The sequence below is a fragment of the Calliphora vicina genome, chromosome 5 (assembly GCF_958450345.1).
Source record: "Calliphora vicina chromosome 5, idCalVici1.1, whole genome shotgun sequence".
In the NCBI taxonomy this organism is placed as follows: Eukaryota; Metazoa; Arthropoda; class Insecta; order Diptera; family Calliphoridae; genus Calliphora; species Calliphora vicina.
The window spans coordinates 70122773-70141824 of NC_088784.1; the positions used below are offsets into that span (position 1 = coordinate 70122773).

The 19052-nt window shown below is 35.9% G+C and overlaps 1 protein-coding gene across 1 annotated transcript in view; it reads left to right on the forward strand.

Moving 5' to 3' along the window:
• The window catches only part of Camta (Calmodulin-binding transcription activator), a 211387-nt gene that overhangs the window by 16870 nt on the left and 175465 nt on the right, over window positions 1–19052 (forward strand). Inside the window, exons 2-3 of the mRNA XM_065511212.1 lie at window positions 4861–5634; window positions 10163–11012. Of these exons, the coding sequence (XP_065367284.1) occupies window positions 5041–5634; window positions 10163–11012 (1444 nt within the window). The 5' untranslated portion in view covers window positions 4861–5040. The remainder of the gene's footprint in view (window positions 1–4860; window positions 5635–10162; window positions 11013–19052) is intronic.

Below are 19052 nucleotides of genomic sequence, written 5' to 3' on the forward strand. Positions count from 1 at the left end.
CGGTTTGTTTTGTATTTGGTTTGAATGTGAAAATGGCCTGAAGGCCAGGCCACATATTGACCAGCAAACAAATAAAAAAAAATCACACAAACACACTTTTTTTCAATATTATTACATGTACAAATAGACCAACAACTACCCAGAATGTTTGAAAAAATTGTTCTAAAAAAAAGTAACATGTTGACTTATTCGCTCGTTCGCTCACTTTAAAATGTTACAAAGTTGATGACAATAAATAGTTTGCATACCGACAACAATGTGCACGACAATATCAATTGAAGTTTTTGTTGATAGTTGACAAAAAGGAGGGACGGCATAATCAACTGAACAACTCAACAACTACTAGTATTCCAACCCACTAGATGTGACAAGTTGTTGTAGTTTGTTTAACAGCAAAAGAAAACACGACACGAGACAAGTTGTTGAAAGTTGATTGTTGAAATGTTTAAACAGGCCAATAAATGAATGAATTCAGTTATTGACTTTTTTGTTCATGTCAATATTTGAAAAGGAAAGTTAATTAAAGAATAAAGAGTCTTAACTAGAATCCTCAACATTTTAAGTATATTTCAGGAATATGTCAGGAATATCTTCAGTCTGCAGGGCACAATATGTATATCTTAAAGGAAGATCAGTGACATATTGAGGTTGTTGGAATATCGAGGAAATACTAGACAGGAAAGAGTATGTAATGGCATCTTTTCTGAGTATATGGGCTACCTTCAACAAAGTGAATATATTCTCAAGTAGAGGCCCTAAGTGGCTTACAGATAGACCAACGAATAACGAAGAGAATGGAGAATATGCTGAAGAGAAGGGCCATTAATTTGGACATGCATCAAACAATAAAAGTTATAACTAGAAATTCACCCGTAAAAATTTCACTTTTCACCTCCACTTTTGTACAATCTTGTCCTGTATAAAATCCGCTTCAAAATCAGTGGGACGGTTGCCAAATGTGCTGATGACGTTGTACTCCTATTTAATGGAACATTTCTTCCAACACTAATTGATCTCATGGTATCAGACCTTCATGTACCTATGAAACGTTCCGGATCACCACGACTGAATTTTCGAGGAAAGCCAAATACCTGGGCGTATTTTCAACTCTAAGCTCTCGTGGAAACGTTATTCAGATAGACGAATTCGACAACACTTTCTCTTTGAGCATTTCATTTAAATCGGAGTTAGAAGTTACATATTTATTTTCCTCTATTTTTTTTTCTATACAGTGGTCATAAGATCTATGGTACTCTTGTCTGGTGGAGAGTGATGGACACATAAACAAACCTTTATATTCTGTACAATGTACAAATACTAGTTGTCCCACTGATTTTTTACTAACTGAATTCACCGAATTGGCCTGAGGAGTGGAACAAATGGGTCTCACAGAGATATTGAAGCAAGACTATATTGGTCACGGCACCATCTTACAAAAAGAAGGCAGTACAATATTGGGACAACAGGCGAATTTATGATCAGAATACCGACTTGGTTTATTACAATTTATCCTACAGCTGTAAAGTTTTCCAAGCATAATCATACGCCATCGAAGAAGCCGGGAGCAAAATGCGATAAATAAATCTCGATACATGGACCATTAACTTTAGACACTCAAGGTTCTTAACTCCAATATGAAAAGATCGTAATTTCATCTTCTGGACCAGCTCGGACAAACCATGTCAATGTAGTATGTGTTCCATGAAATGACAGCATCCATGTAAACTAAATGGATCGTCATTGGACGTAACTGTAATGTAAATGGACTTTCAGTGTTGTTTGACAAATCATCATGGAAAGATTCATACCGCAACAACGTCTCCAAATTATTCAGCTATATTACGAAAATCAGCATTCTATGCTTTTATTTTGAAACATTTGTACAATAGTTATAAATTTTTCCGTCTTTCTGGCAACATATGGATTGCGAGTCAAAAGAACTGCTCATCCTTTGAGACCAAGAACGTATCAAGCCAATATCGGATACTCTGTTCCAAAGTGAAGCGTATCACATAGAGAGCGTTCGAAACAAATAGCAGTTGGAAGAGGCACGGACTGGACTCTAAAGCGGGCGAAGCAAAAGGTATTTCATAATGTGGCCGAGCGTTGTTATGATGGAATATTACGGTTTTATGTCTGGCCGCATATTTTGAACCTTTTTCGCTCAATTCTCGATTCAAACGAATCAATTACATTCCCAATAAATTCCCTGTGATTTTCTGGTCAGATTTCAGCAACTCATAATAGATAGGACCCTTTTGCTTCGGCCAAATACAGATAATTACCTTAACTCCATGGATATTTGGCTTTGGTGTCGATTCGGCTGGTTGGCCGGGCTTTAAATACGATCTCTTAAGCTTTGGGTTATTGTAATGGATTAATTTTTCATCGCAATGATTCGGTGTAAAAATTAATTTTTTTTTATAATGTTCATGCATAATTTCGGACATGAAAAATTTTCTTTCAAGGTTTCTCGGCTTCAATTCGTATGGTACCCAATTTTACCTTTTTGATGAATCCTGCTGCTCGCAAACGTTTTGTAATTGCTGCTTGAGTAGCTCCCAGTGATTTTTCAAGCTCTATTTGAGTTTTACAACAATCTTCATGGAGTAATGCCTTATGTTCTGCAAACTTTTTCGGCTGGATTGGTCGATCTTTGTCTTCCGTGTCAAAAATCACCATTTCTGATCCGCAAAAACCATCTCTCGCAGGTTGAAACCGATGAAACCAATTCGTCATAACCTTCGGTGAACAATCGTTGTGCTTCAGCGGCACATTTGTTTTGAAATTAAAGAAGTAAAGCTAAACTTCCCGCATATGACGATTCATTGGTACAAAATTTGACATTTTCGAAGCATAATATTTTATAACTAAGTGAGAATAAATAACTTATCTGTTCCCTTTAAAATGAAATAGTAAGTAATTAAAAATAAAAACCGCGTTCAAAAGATACGGTATCTATTGTAAAACTAGCATTTTTAAATCATACACCCAATATAAGAAATGTTTTTTGGGCACTTCGAGCAAAATATGGTTTGCATCATCGATCATTAATTCACGATATAGCAGTAGCTAGAGTAATCGAAAATTGGACACTCCAAAAGAATCACGTACAGCATAGTTGCGGCCAAAATTGAAATGAAATTATCATTTAAAAGCAGAAATTGTTCTGGGCGAAGAAGAGTAGTAATTATCAAACCTCTATTTGACTGTCCTGTTTTGCAAGAGTGTGATGCAGTTTTTGTTTCCAGCCGGGTTATGCTTAGTCTGTCCAGGTTCTTCAAAGGTCTGCTTCCTTTGAAATCTTTACCACAGAACTGTCTTGGATCTTGGATCTCGGTCGTCTAACGACTATTATTTGTAAATACTGTCTATGGATGCAATCCGAGGAGATAAATTCTTCAGCACTCATCGGTTGACTACTACTTATTGGATATGAATAGCTAATGAATACAACCCGACGAGATAATTGCTTCGGCTATCGGTGGAGATAAATTCTTCAGCTCTCGACGGCTAACTACTACTTATTGGATATGAATAGCTAATGAATACAATCCGGCGAGATAAATGCTTCGGCTCTCGGTCAGCTAACTACAGTATTAATACGAAGTAAGAATTTAGACCTCGTCTAATTATGCTTTGTTACCCGGGCGCAAAGTATAAGTAGATCGGGACTGCGATTCTAGCTTCTAGATGTCTTATATCAGAATTCACATAAACTGTTTGGGAATTATTGACAACAAATTAGAATTCACATAAACTGTTTAAGAATTATTGACAACAATATGCTAATATATATTTGGGGGATTCAAACGGTCTGCTATTAGGTCGTAATGTCGTAAAATATTTTTTTAGTTTAAACAAATTCTTGTTGTTTTGCAAACAAAAAAAGTGTTATTTTATGACAAACTAATAAGCATAGCTCAAAAAGTCTTATTAGTTTATAACTTTTTTGTTTTAAACCCAACAAAAATTTGTTTAAACTAAAAAAATATTTTATGACATTATGACAATACGACCTAATAGGAGACCGTTTGAATCCCCCAATTGTATTAGTATTAATTATGTTATTTTGATGTATTGACTGTTGTAACTGCACGTTACCAGAGGGAAGGTTGAGTGAGATACATTTCTACTTTTTTCATGATATCGACTATTTCAAAGATGTGTCACTGATGGATCTAGTGAAATTTGTCAGTAGTATCGGCTGGTTCTCCCGGAGATAAAAAGATTAAAAAACATAATTAATTAAAATCAGAGTATATTTAGATTTAATACTAACATGGGGCTTAGACCCATTTTCTCAATCTCTGATTATTTCTTATTGTGGCGATATACTAATAGTTTTCTTCCAAAAATAATATTAATTGGAAGTATATCGTTATGAAAAACGATAACCAGATATTGCGAAAATGGGTCTTAGTTTAACTATATAGTTTCGGTGTTTTTCTTGGACCATTGTCAACTTCTGTCTAAGAGGCAAAATATTTTTGGCAATTGGTGAAATTTCGACCAAGATTTTACATTCAGTAAGAGTCTGAGCAAGTCATATTTCGGACCCAGAAGTGTTTGGTTGAGTTCTCACAAGTGTTTTAGTTTAGAGTTCATCCCTTACCTATTTTGATTATCTACTTTCGCTACTCGCTTTTGTTTACAAAACAATAGAAAATTATCGGAAAAAGAACGAGAAAAGAAGCCACACCTTATTAACACTGGCCAATAAATTTTATATTCTTTAGTATTATTTTATATTGTTGTTTTTCTATTAAATACTTCCTTCTCAAGACATGATCAATGATTTATTGCAATAAACAAATATATTTATTTAATTTTTATGTTTTTCTTTATATTTCTTTACAGTTTCAAAAACAATTTAATGTCGCTGTTGTCGTCTACAATTTCGATTGATTGACAAAGTTTGAACAGTAGCAACGTGGTGGCGAACAACAAAAAGACTAGAACAAGTACAGCAACAGCAACAACTAGAACAACAAATGCTAATACAACGATAACAACAACAAAGCAGTAAAATTTGTATTAATGCAGCAACAACAACAACAGCAGCAGCAACAGCTAACAAATCAAACTGTATCACAATCATCATTGCAATTTCAATTGCAAACTCAGCCGACCCATCATCAGCAACATTTAGGCAACAATATAATTGTTGTGCGTGGTTCACGCAATGAACATGGCGAAATTGTCATACAAAATAAACAGGACATCTTTACATTTCTCAGTGAACATCATCAACAGCAGCAGCAGTTGCAGCAACAACAGCAGCAGCAGCAATTACAGCAACAAAATGAAAAAGCCACCGTGGCCACATTAACACAATTGCCATCAACCACAACTGTTGCACGCAAAACTAGCATATCCTTGATTGCTAACAATGTTGGCATTGGCAGTAGTGGACTGGCCAATACCACCTCATCGTCATCGTCGTCCTTATCATCATCAGCAGCAGCAGCAACAAATACAGCCACTATAATCCCTAAGGAAACGAATACAATTCTATTACAAACTCCCATAAATGCTAGTCAATTGGAAACCGTACTGTTGCAGTCGGGACAATTAAAAAAATCAAATTCCACTGTTACATCTGGAACGGAAAGACCATTCCTATTTAAAAATGTAAGTACATGTCACAATTGTTAATAACATGCTCTTGTAACTATTAAATGTGGGGAAAATCTTTAGTTGGGAATATAATAAAGTCAGCTAATTTCCATAAGTTTGTTTGAAGTAGATTTTTAATATAGAAACACTTCCATCCATTACATCCATTATAATTATAGGAGACAGCTATAACTAACTCATAAAAGACGTACCGCCAAATTGTCTAAAAACTTAAAAAGTCAATAGGAAATTTTCAACGAGAGGCATTCAAGGCTTTGCCAAATTCTTTCTATTCATTCAAATACAGAAAATTACCTTAACTCCATGGATATTTGGCTTTGGTATCGACTTTAACTGCGATATCTTACGTTTTGGGTTATTGTAATTCCTCTTTAAAGTAATGATTATGTTACTTGAGTTTAACCATCGCCGAATGCTACTCCGAAGTTGCCCCATTATCTTTTGTGGACAGATTCGTGTAAGATATTTAAGCATTCATCAATTATTTTGTTGGTGGTCTAACTAAGGATAATGCCACCATGGATAAGGAGATCATAAAGAAGTAAGACTGTGTTGGACCAAGAACACTGCAACATGAAAGGCAACGAGATTGCGAGGAAAAGTTCAGGGTTATAGTTGAAAATGCGGCAATGATTGTCGAAATCATAACTCAGCCACTATGATGGGACAATAATGGTGAAAGACTGAGGAGCGTTAAGACCCAGATCATAGGGTAACGTAGAGACGAGACGTATTTGTCAAGAACCTAAGTCTGTTGTCAAAAACCTAACTCTTGCAACAACAAAATATATGCTAGTCAATGTATTTTGTTGTTGCATCAAACATATGATTTCTTGTATTTTTGTTTGACAACTTGGAGTGTCTCGTCTCTATGTATAATTCTCTATGGCCCAGGTTGTAAATGGCAGGTACCAGACTGCTATTATATTGTTTTTTAATAGTAGTAGTATAAGTAGTATTAGGATAATCATAGATTTAAAACTCGGCGGCACCGAGAAAAGTTATAGACTAGAGCATATCATGATGTATTAGAGAATATCGCTAGCTGGAAGTTAGAGGATGTCAATGGCAGATAGCATGTTATTTTTATGGTAGGGTAGTTCATTCTTTGATGTTTCTCTCTTTTGAAGGGATTCACAAAGAACCCATTGGGGGTCTCCAAGTGGAGGTGTACAAAGTACACTATGTTTATAAAGTAAACATAAGATATGGCCGTGTTAACATGATCGGAGGGTTTTGTTTCTTTTCTCTCATAAGTTTTCTTCATAATGATAGAATGTGTTTAAAATTAATGGGGGTACCTGCATTGACGGCCCAACCTCACGGTGCTCTTAACACTGGATAGAATCAATGCGTCTATCACTGCCATTGTGTGACTTACAAGGACAACACAATTGGCAGCTTTTTGTACATTAACTGCACAGATCAATGCACAAACCCCTTGCTCGAGAGATCGGGCTATCTAATCCCTGCCATCCGTAGCTAGATAGTCAATTATTAAGCCCAGGCCAATTATCAAAGAAGCAACATCCGGCTTGGTAATCCAGTCCAATATATGCTCTATGGCTTCAAAGTGTGTGTTTTCTGACACCACATACAACATACTTCGACCGAGAACCAAGAACCAATCCAATACGTTTCCTGAACACAGTGCCAATTGCTATCTGCTACTTGCAATGGCTCTGTTGCTTCAGCTAACAGCACCTATACAAAACAATTGGTGGCCCGAGATTTGCCAATAACACAATTTTTTTCTCCATTACCCCTCTTGGGAGCATTTGGCTTCCAGAAAGCATACGATTTGTTTGCAAGTGTTTTTCGCATATTTCCTATATAGATTGCACTGTCCTAGTTATTGGAATATCGTGCGTCTCCATGTACTATGTTTCCATTAGGACGAGTCTATTGTTATTTTTGCCTTGTATCAGTTTTTTTAATCGGTTGTTGTTCCAAGTAACTAGGTAATTGTTCTGCTGTAGCTGGTCTAGGATAATGGGGCTGCCATCTGTAGTTGCCTAGAAACAACGCCTCTGTGTATTTGGTGTAGTGGTGGGGAACCTTGCTAATTCTTTGATTAATTCCTTTTTGCCAGGGGGTGTCGGGCTTTCTGACCTTAACCATGATGTTATCCTCTTTTCCAGGGGGAGGGAAGTCAGGGGGCTTCTTGGATGGATTGTTTAGAGAGGAGTTAATTTTAAAAACTCAAACATCATAATGAAAATATTTCGTCCTCTACCAGGGATCGAACTTGGGGTGCTTGGTTTTTTATGCAAGCACTTTTACCACTACATCATGTCGCCACAAATGACACAAATATCAGTCCTTAAACCAACGAGCTTCTTCCCGCTTTGGGTTTTAACCACAGCCACAGTGTGTTCACAAAAGTGACCTCACCAATGATCGAGACAGGAGAAAGCCCTGGGGCTCACCGGGGCTACCAGGAATGAGGGATCCCGGTGTAGCCACATATTTATCCATAAGAAGCTTCACTAAGATGTCCAAACATGCCCCAAAGGTTCTCCACAATGACAGTAATAAACATAGCTATATGCTCCCTCTCTCTTTATTTTTGTATATACGTTCAAAATGTCCCCATTCATAGTCACAGGAATCATAATGAGAAGGTTTTAAATACTCATAATTCTTGTGAATATTGTGAATTTTTCAGGATCAAGACAAAGATATGGAAGATGATGGTATCTTCCATATCAACTATGTGTTGCTTAGAAGCGTTTTCCCTAATCAAACCTTGGTAAGCTATCTGCTTAAACAAGCTCATAGTCGCTTCTGTAATTTTTTTTACGCTAGACAATACAAGGAGTATTGTCTAGAGTAATTTATAATGACGGAGCAGCATATTCCAAAAATGTTGCTCCTCATCGGAGTTAAACTAAATCGCGGACCGTAATCCAACACATTTACCTAGAACTGATAAAGGTGAAACTTTTGTTTGGGTAGGTGTCTTCTCAGGAACTGTGTCGGACTAAATCATGAAAGTGGTGGATAATGAACTTGATTTATGCTGACAACTGTAACGAATTCCGTCGGTGTCATCGACTTCGTCTCAGGGCACATAACGGCCCAAAATACCACAAACTCACAAACGCATCTTGGTATAGATATTTCAGTTTAACTGCAATAGTCTCTCAAAAGTATCTCATATTTTTACTTAGAGACTATTGCAGTCCAGGAGACAAAACTGATGAATAATGGAATGGTTCTCCAAAATGACCGCAGAGAGCATCGGCATCACATTCGATGATATATTTGCTAAATACTAATATATTCAGGTTCAAGATATTGTGGCCAGATCGGCTGAAACAGGCATAAGGCCCTTTGTTCCTTGGGTACTTCAACACGCACCAACATCATCTCATTCAAGACTTGGAGAAGACTAGATATACTGTAACTGCGCTATATTTTACTTTAGTAAGTCTGGATCTGATCAGGCGATCAGTAGTTTATCTGGCTTTAATTCAGCACCCGTCAAGGCATCCATGCTGATGTTTACACTCCTTGGCGAGCGGGTATTCGAGTACTTGACAACTGTTTTGAACCTGTCAGTGAGGTGTGTGATTCTACCCAGGTCGAGGGATTCCATTGTTGAAAATTGGTAAAATCGCAAGATGCTCAGCAGCACCACAGGATCTCACTAGGTTTAAACTAGCAGAGACTTTGTGAAGGGACTTTTTTCGTGCCACCTGACCTGACGAAGGGCCTTGTCACTACACGTATACTTTCGATACTCTTCTTCTGTCCCTCTTACTCCTCAACAAACAGCAGCAGAATGTGTAAGATACACAGCATTATCCTCCATATACAATCGGAGCTTAATGGGTTTAAGCTAGCAAATACATTGTAAACAGACTCTAGCCATGGTAATTTGACCTGTCGAATGGCTTCGCCACTGTTACCCGGACCATCCTGCAGTCCATAATGTCGAATAATACCTGGAGATGGATAGTGAATTACCTGTGTGGCAGGTAGTCCTTTGAGGAATTTAGAGGCAATTACAAACCACGTAGATCTAAACAAGGATATTTTCTGGGCGGCGTACTTTCGTCGGCCATGTAAATGTCTACTCTCTAAACTTAAATGATCACATAAGCGGACGACTTCATCTTCCTACAAAACGTTTGGTCGGTGCGTGATACCGGGTGGAGAAATATTTGCAGCTGTCAAAATGCAACTTCAAATAATCTTCGAAAAATCGTTGAGCTATCGTTGAAAACGTACATCAACAGCAGACAGCAAGACGCCGAAAAATAGTCGTTCTGGTACAATTGTTGTTGACATAAAACATTGGCCGGCACGAACAAACAGATCATACCGCATTAGTCCATTATAATGTTGAATACGACAAATTTGCTGAATGTGTTTTTAATGCACAATTTCCACATTAGGGTTGTGTCCAAGCTTAATGCTATCCAGCTTAATGCTGTTTTATTTATATAAATCTTTTTAGCTGTTTTCTTCCTAACTAGATAGTTGAAGCATTTCACAAATTGTTCTTTAATTTCAGGCATCACGCAGTTTAAGCACCGATAGCAATCGTTTTGGTACGGTTACGGCGGCAGCAACTGGCGATGATAAAGGACCATTTGTGTTGCAAACATTAAAGCGTTTAGAAAAATCCCAGTCTATCCTAGTCATACGCAATTCATCTTCATCAGCAACAGCAACAACATCAGGTGCCAATTCTACCTCATCTTTATCGAATTCCTCATCATCTTTGGCCACATCCCTAACGGTCGAACATAAACTAAGCTTATCTTCATCATCTTTGTCCTCCATTCAACAACAACAACAGCAGCAACAACAACGGCAACAGCAGGCTCTTGCAACGACAGCTGGTGTCAACACGACTAAAGGTGGTAGCACTATAACGTTTACTCGCACCAAAAAGTCTCAAAAATCAAATGCATCGAACAACAATGTTGTTACAACTACCACAACCAAATTGGGTGATATTTTAGCTTCAGCAACTGGCCAACGTCATTTGTCTACAACAACAGCCAGCAATAACAATAGTAAATTAACAAATGCCACAACAACAACGACATATTTACGTTTGACAAATGGCAATGGCAACAACAACAACAACATTAGTAACAGCAACAATGGTAATAATGTTGCCAATAATGTTCATAAAAATCATAATTCTTCACGTGTAAATCTCAATGGTAATAATTCAGAAACAATACCAACAAACACAACAACATCCGTAGCAGCAGGAGCTGGAGTGGCCACAACATCAACAACAACTACATCACATCTAACTCTGGCTGATGTCCAGCTGAAACATGAAAGAAACTCGCCATCAAATGCAACAGCAGCAACAACACCAGGCTTGCTCAAAACTCAAGGGAGCGGTAAGTTTTCCAAAAAATTAAAAAAAACAACAAAAAATTATATATTCCAAACAAAATATTGTCTATATATTTTTTTGGTGTTTTTTAATGTTTGTTAAATAAAAAATATGGCCAACAAAATATTTTTGTGAAAAACAAACCAAAAATCCTATAGAAATTATAAAAATAGAGTAGAAAAAACAAAGAAAAGGTATAAATAACAGGTTGAAACCCCCAAAGGGGAACTTTGCAACTCAATGTGTTATTGTTGTAGACAATATTAGCTTTTTCTTTCATTTTCTATTTTGGTCTAAACATGTGTCCAATACAAAATTTATGACAACAACTAGAGTTTTTAAGGATTTTATTTTTAGTGTGTTAAATTAAATGCTTGTTTCATCATATTTAAAGCACAATTCTCGACACTCTTTGTTGAGTTAACAAACAAACAAATAAAAAGAAACATAAACTAAATAATAGAAATAAAAATAAAAATAAAGAATGAACAGAATGAATGAAGAACAAAGTCTACTACTAATCAATTTATCCACTTGGTTCTTATTACGGTTGTCTGTGGAGTTTCTTTAATTTTTTTTGGTTTTGCTTTTGTTAAAATCATAAACAGTGGGACATTTTAAAGAATTGGATTGTGGTTTGAATGTTTAAAATATAAATAATCACTTAAACACAAAATTTAATTGTGTTATTTCTCCTTGTTGTTAATCTGGCGCTTCTGTATAACGGTCAAATCCTAGGAATTGTGCTGCTTCAACAGGATGAGTCCTGACAACACCCTGAACAAAATTTCGGGACGATAGAAAGCATTAAGCATGAATATCAAACAGAAATAACGGGGGAAAATTCGTTGTGGACCTATGCTCATTATAGAATCAACAGGAACCAATATACATTAAACAACATTCATAGAGACTCCATAAATGTTGAGTTTGGAATTGTTCTTCTCATTTGTTCAAGAACGATACTTTTTTCGCAATCTTCTCGAAGTTTGCTGTAGGCGTTGGCCGACCTCAAAGTACGGCATTCGTGCGATATCCTGCCACTGCGGAATTTATGGCATCTCTATGAATGTCGTTTAATATTTATTGGTTTCTGTTGATTCTATTTATATGATAGGGCCTCAACGAATTTTCTCTAGTTATTTCTGTTTGATGTTCTTGATTTCACTCCTGCTTTTGCCTGTTTTGATAACATCGAGAGTTAGTTGTCTGCGCCAAGTGTGAGCCGGGCGTCCGATTCTTGAACGGTATGCTGCATGAAGAGTTGATTCTCATTACCTTTGTTTTTGGTATGTTTATTCTAAATGTCTACCTTTGAAGCTTCTAATTCAATTTTTTCAAACTTTTCTACCATATCTGAGTGATTTTGTGTGATTAGGCATAAAGTGGTTGACAAAACAATGGAAACTTTTCCAAATATTCCATATGTAGCCCAAAATTTAAAATATTTTTTTAAAATAAAATTTTTTTTTTTAGTATTTTACTTGTATAGTTTTATTTATATAAATTAACTGAAAAACAAACAACATAATTAATTATATTCTGAAAAAAGGGAACAAAATTAAAAATATTCACTATTTCGCTACTGACAAAACAATGGAAACTTTTAAACTTCTGCAAGAAAGAAGTGTAAAACGAAAATAATATTTAAAAGAACGATGTAAAAAGCATCCTGTTTACAGTTATTTTATTTTTAAATTCTAGTAATTTTTCAAAATTTCCTTTTCTAAGACTTAAAAAATAAAATAATTAACGATTTTAAAGCTGGTTTAAAGCAAAAAAGTATCTGTGACAAATATTCAATAAATACATCAGCAGTTTCAAAAACTATAAAGAAATTTCGTAAGACCGGTTTTGTAAAAACTCAACATTTAGGTGGAAGACCTCGTAAGACTACTCCTAGACAAGATAATTTAATAGCGAGAGAGTTTAAGAAATTCCCAAAAATAACTCCTCGAGAGGTTTTTAATAGCCTAAAATTAGAAATAAGTACCCGAACAGTTAGTCGCAGGGCAAATGAGGCTGGTCTTGGTTGCTATCGTCCTGTGAAAAAACCACTCATTTCTAAAAAGAACCGTTCTACTCGTCTACAATTTGCCAGGGATCATTTAAACTGGTCGATACAGAATGTGCACAATTCATATTATAAAAGATACCATGACATACGCTGAGGAAAATATGCCCCTTGTTTGGAGATTCCAACACGACAACGACCCGAAACACACCTCTAGGGTTGTAACCAAGTGGTTACAATCCAACGAGGTACGTGTTTTGAAGTGGCCTACCCAATCGCTAGATCTCAATCCCATTTTTATTGGAGGCGGTTATAAGGGAATGGCAAAATATTTCAAAGGAGACCATTGACTCTTTAATTGGTTCAATGCATCGTCGATGTGTAGCAGTTATAAAAAATAAGGGATACCCAACAAAATATTGAGTTATTGCAAAGTTTAGACCATATTTGTTAAAATAATACCTAAGTTTCCATTGTTTTGTCAATGCCGTAGTAAAGAAATCTTTTAATTTTGTTTTCTCATTTTTAGAATTTAATTATGTCCGTTGTTTTTGTTAAATTAAGTTAATAAAAGTATACAAATAAAATACTACAAAAATGTTAAAATTTTTTAAAAAATTATTTCAGATTTTAGGCCACTAATGAAATATTTGGAAAAGTTTTCATTGTTTTGTCAACCACTGTATGTCGTCTGCGTAGTCAAGAACGGAAAGGACCATTCCAAATGCAGAGTTGGAAAGTGTGTTGAAAGCTTTTTCAGAATCGATAAATACTAGATCAAGGGGCGATATATATTCTACAGATTGGTTGATAATGATTCGAAGGCTATTAATATGATCTATGCATGATTTGTGTGACCTAAATCCCGCTGTTCGCACATGAATTCTTGATGTAGGGAGTAGATAATCGATTGTGGACGATGTTTGCAATGGTTTTGTTGATCATGTTTAGAATTGCTATGCCTCTCCAGTTTTTACATTCGGTGAGATCGCCTTTATAGTTGTCAAATACTATTTGCGATTAAATAAATCGTGCGTACACATTTGTGTGCTTTCCTCCTACTTAAGTCCTCCACCTCGGGTGTTCGCGATTTTTTATCTTCTAAACCCTTTTGTACAACTTCTATGGTAGAGAAATTTCTGTTATAATTGGATTTGCGACTGAACTGTTGCTGGGGTTTGAAGACTTTAATCAGTGTGGTAGATGCAATTACATCTACCAGTAAACATAGAATCCAAATCGGAGTGAAGGACCTTCGGGGTCTGATCAGAAACTTACTGCATCTGGTACCACTGGTATCAGCAGCCACTAGAACTACGGTCCTAACAATGTTTCCAATGTATATGTAGATGTTGTCTGACATGCTCAACTGAGTGATGTCAAAGTTTGCCTCCTTCGATGACATCTCAGAAGGAACTATTGAGACAACATGACATTGTCTTCTCTGACCGATAAAACCTTTGTTTCCTAATGAAGATTATGTTTATAGGTTATTTGATGGCAGTCTGTGACGGTTCTCAAGGCACCTTCAATTAACGAAGGTGTCCATGGGAGCATCGACAGAACTCCATCCTGAGATCAACTGAGGAAGAAAAAAAGCTTGGAGTGTGTTTGCTACAGGTAATGAGAGAAAAATTGGCCTGCAGGGTTTTGCAGATATTCTGCAACGGGTTCACCAGATCCGTTTTCAAGAAGTTGGGTATAATTGCATAAATAATATATCGAGACCAAAAGTCTTGGAAATCTTGGCTGCGTTGATTCGCTGAAGCCGTGCCAGTGCTAATTCAGTTGGTGTATAAAGTTGTGGTTTGTCTGAGACTGAAAGATTATGCAGTTTGCTGGTCTCTCTCGGTGTATTCAATGAAAAGTCTCCTGAACCATTTAGGGACAGATATGGAGCAATGCTCAAAATTAATCGCGACTGTTCGTCAGGTTGGAAAGATACCAGACCACAACATGCCAACTAAAATTCAGCTGGTATCGCGATTCAGGGTTAGTATATTGGAAATAATCACGCTCGTCTGCGATCGCCTTTACAGGAATGAAGCGAACTGCTGTTTTGGTGACAGTACCACAGAAACTCTCTACTTTATGTACTTTGGAGAGTATCGGTATCTTTGGAGATGAGGACGGTAAATTCTCTGAAGTTGTGTCAGTCAGCTACATTTTGATTGATGAACATACATCGTTCAGAGACGATGAAACCAGATTAATGGGTATGGTAAAATGCTGTGATCCAAGTGAAACTGCATTTTCAGCATTTCAGACCGGAATTCTATAGTAATAGACCGATGTGGAGGCTTCGTAATTCATAGAACAGAAAATGGATTTGACAATTTGCTCCGCTAAAGAATCTACTCTTCCCCAAGGACCTGTCTGTTAATAGGGTAATGTAGATATTATAAAGCACTAACTAAGTTCCCCTCGATGCAGACACAATACCCTGAATCTGATGAAATTGATCTCTAGCATTCAGATCTAGATAAATTGTGCTATATTGGAAGGAGTTGCGTATGATGCCTCCACCGTTGCCTCTGATGCGGTCATTTCGGATATGGATTCATCAATTTTCCCAAGCCCTAGCTTCCAGGTAGAGAGTAATAGTTCTATATTTTAATGAGATGTCGCCTCTGGTGCTGCCTTTACAGATGTTCTGTTGTAGTATGAGTCGGGTAGTTTTTGTTGTCTTCTATGGTATTTCCAAGAACTTTACAGAGTGTGGATAGCTGCAATTTGATCTCAATTTATTGATGTTGGTATCGGCTATAGCTTACTTACAATTTATATAAAATGTTCTCATGATCCGGCAGATGAATTTACATTTAATTCCATGTTTGATTGATGTTCCAATTGACTCAGTTTTCCAAGAGTAAAAATTTCGGTTGCAGATTTACATTATTTGATCGAGTAGGTCTCGCTTCGTTTCAAGGAAATCCAATTGTCGTGAGAACTCAACGTTTAGTAGTTGTTGTTGCAATATGTTGCAATCTATTATTCTATAGCGAGTGCCGAAAGTTAAATTGAATCCATATTTCAATCTTCATTGAACCACTGTGGTTAATTCGTATAAACAAAAAAAAGAGAAAACGTAAGCTCATTAGCTTGATTTCTTCAATGATTATAGCCATCACACATAACTAAACAAACACACTCACTTCCATACTTCTATGTCTTCTTGAAGCCAAAAACTTTTCCACTTTTCTTTTGATTATTTCGTTATAGAAGTTTAACTAAACAATTTCGATAAGATTCGTTGTTTCTCACTCACTTCCCAAACTGTTTGATACTGTTCGATTGTTATTATTGCCTTCTTATTATTTTGGCTAAAATGGCAAATAATAAAAAAATTAAAAGCAAACTGTTGTTCATATTAAGTAGTTGTTGATAGGAAGGATATACACACACTCCATGCGAACAAGCAAATAAATAAAATTCTTTATATATCCTTGGGCTATTTTGATACTCGTACTTTAAGCTTGTTATTGTGTTGGTACTATTTAGTATTTATATTTTCCCTTTTGTTTGTTGTAGTTTAACTTTTTAACCAAACATTCTGGTATCTCGTCTCTATCATGAGGGTTTCTGTATGGTATGGTGCGAGTAGTTTTGTGCTGAGCCACAAATGCATGTTGTATTTTACACTTGACTTATAAGTGTTGAAACGAACCGACCCAAACACGATGACTTCTTTCATCGATGGATTTCAATTCAATGTTTGTATTTCTTTATAAGTTGTATTTTAGTATGCACAGCGCCAATAATGCATAGTTGTCTAAGAATGAAAGAAAGTAGGAATGAATGAATGAATTTATTTGGCTACTTTTGTATTTAAGATACAAACATTCCCTTGGGGAGAGAACTCAGCAAATGTTTATGGTTGAGTATGAATTTGCTTTTTAGAATTGCATCTTTAGATTTTAAATTCCAAAAGAATATGACCTTAAACGTATCAACTTTAAAATCCATATTCAGATTATGAGTTTTATGTAGATATAAGTTTATAATAAATTATAATGTTCAAATTAGTGTTAGATTCAGAAAATGTCGGAACTATTGCTTGGTCCAGATTCTTTTCTAATATGTTTCCTTATCTCCTATATAATTGTGGTCCAACATCCTGTGAAAGGCCGCCCCTGGTGAACATTTTAAATTACTCGAAGAGAGAAAGATTTCACTAATAGAAAGTCTTTATATTAGGTAAATAGCCATCGTCAATCATTATGTAGAAAGTGGATTTGTCCATTTCATACGGCAACGATGCTGCCATATCTTCTTCTTGTGTGTGTTAAAGTTCCCTGAATACTGGAGTAATTCAGACATTATAAATCTGTTACTTAGTTTTTCTCGATGAAGACGCAATACCCTGAATCAGAATAAATTGATCTTTAGCATTCAAATCGAGAAAAACAGTTCTAAATTGGAATGAGTTGCGTATGAAGAATGCGATGCCTCCACCGTTGACCCCGGGGTGGTATTTTAAATCAAGAATTTCTCTTTGTCATCTATGGCATTTTATAAATCATTACGGAGTCTGGAAAGCTGCAATTTGATCAGAAGTTATTGATGCTGGTATCGAAAATACATAACTGTCTTACAATTTATATAAGAAATTATCAGAATCTGAGAAATTTCCATTTATTTTCAAAGGAAAAAATTTACTCGAGTAATTTAAAAGCTTTGTACTCGATTGATCCAAGAAGTAAACAATCTGATATTCGAGTCGTTTGTTTAATGGAACAATCAAAAAGTCGTGTAAATTGAATATCATATATCCAACACAAAACAAATTAGTTTAGGTTTGCTCCTTGACCTACCACAGAGTGTTTTCTTAAAGCATTTGCATTAAAATTTGTCAACCGTTTGGGCTAATATCATTCACAATTCCAAGTTAAATTACTCCAAAGTGGGAACAAAGAAGCTAAATGTAATTGTGCCCTGAACTCCTTCAGAATATGGAAAGAATATGAAAGGAATTTCTATAACAAATAGACAAGTTATCATTGGAAGCTCTTAAAACTTCCAAGATTCTGCAGTCAAAAATAAGGAAACACTTTATTAAAATCTTTTGATGAATTTGAGCCCATTCATCAATAGATTTTAATAAAGTTTTTCCTTAATTTTGATTGCTACTAAAAATTCAAAAAGTTTTACATATGCACTCTAGAAATAGCGAAAACATGTTTAGTAAATTTAAGTAGCGGATAGTCAAGGTATTGTCCGGAACAGTATCAATCAAAAACATGTTAAAAATGTTCATAATTTTTGTCAAAATTGGAGCTATATTTTGATACTCTGAGCTCTTTCCAGCTCTTTCTGGAGTACACCAATAAAAGATTTACATTCTCCACTGCTCTGGCATCTTAATGTCATCAATCTGCTAAAAGCCACGGAGAAAACACGAGTTGCATGGCAACTGCTTAAGCGGTCGAAGTGGCGGTGGTCGCTAAGTACAAATATCCAAAACTACTCTGAGAATTACAGCAATCTGCGCTAAAATTATTATTAGAATTGTGTCAGGAATGTGGGCTAAATTCAACTGAAACAGAACTGGTTCTATTAAGAATTTGTTACTTTTAGGATAAAACAATACGACAATGCTAAATATTTTGGACTAATACTCACTAATGCATTGGGATCACATAAAATTCTTGGCTGGACCTATTGAATCTGAGGCTGTTCCTTAGGCTACCCGAATACGTTAGCGTAATTTAATTCTAAATTATGACTATAAAAGTAGCCACGGAACAACTTCAGCATCAAGGTGTATCAATCAGGCATATCCTATTTTTTTATATTGGGTTTATCAATTAAAAATTCGGAATTTTTTCAAATGTTTAGTTTTTGTTTTGAAACATTTGTACAATAAAAATTTATTCAAAGTATTGGCTATTCCATCAAACCAATTTGAAATAATCTGTTCCAAAGAGAAGCGTATCCCAGAGAGAGCGTTCTGCATCGATTAAAACAAATAGTATTTGGACTGGCACGGTCTGGACTATAATGCGGGTGAGTCAAAACTTCCCAACCACT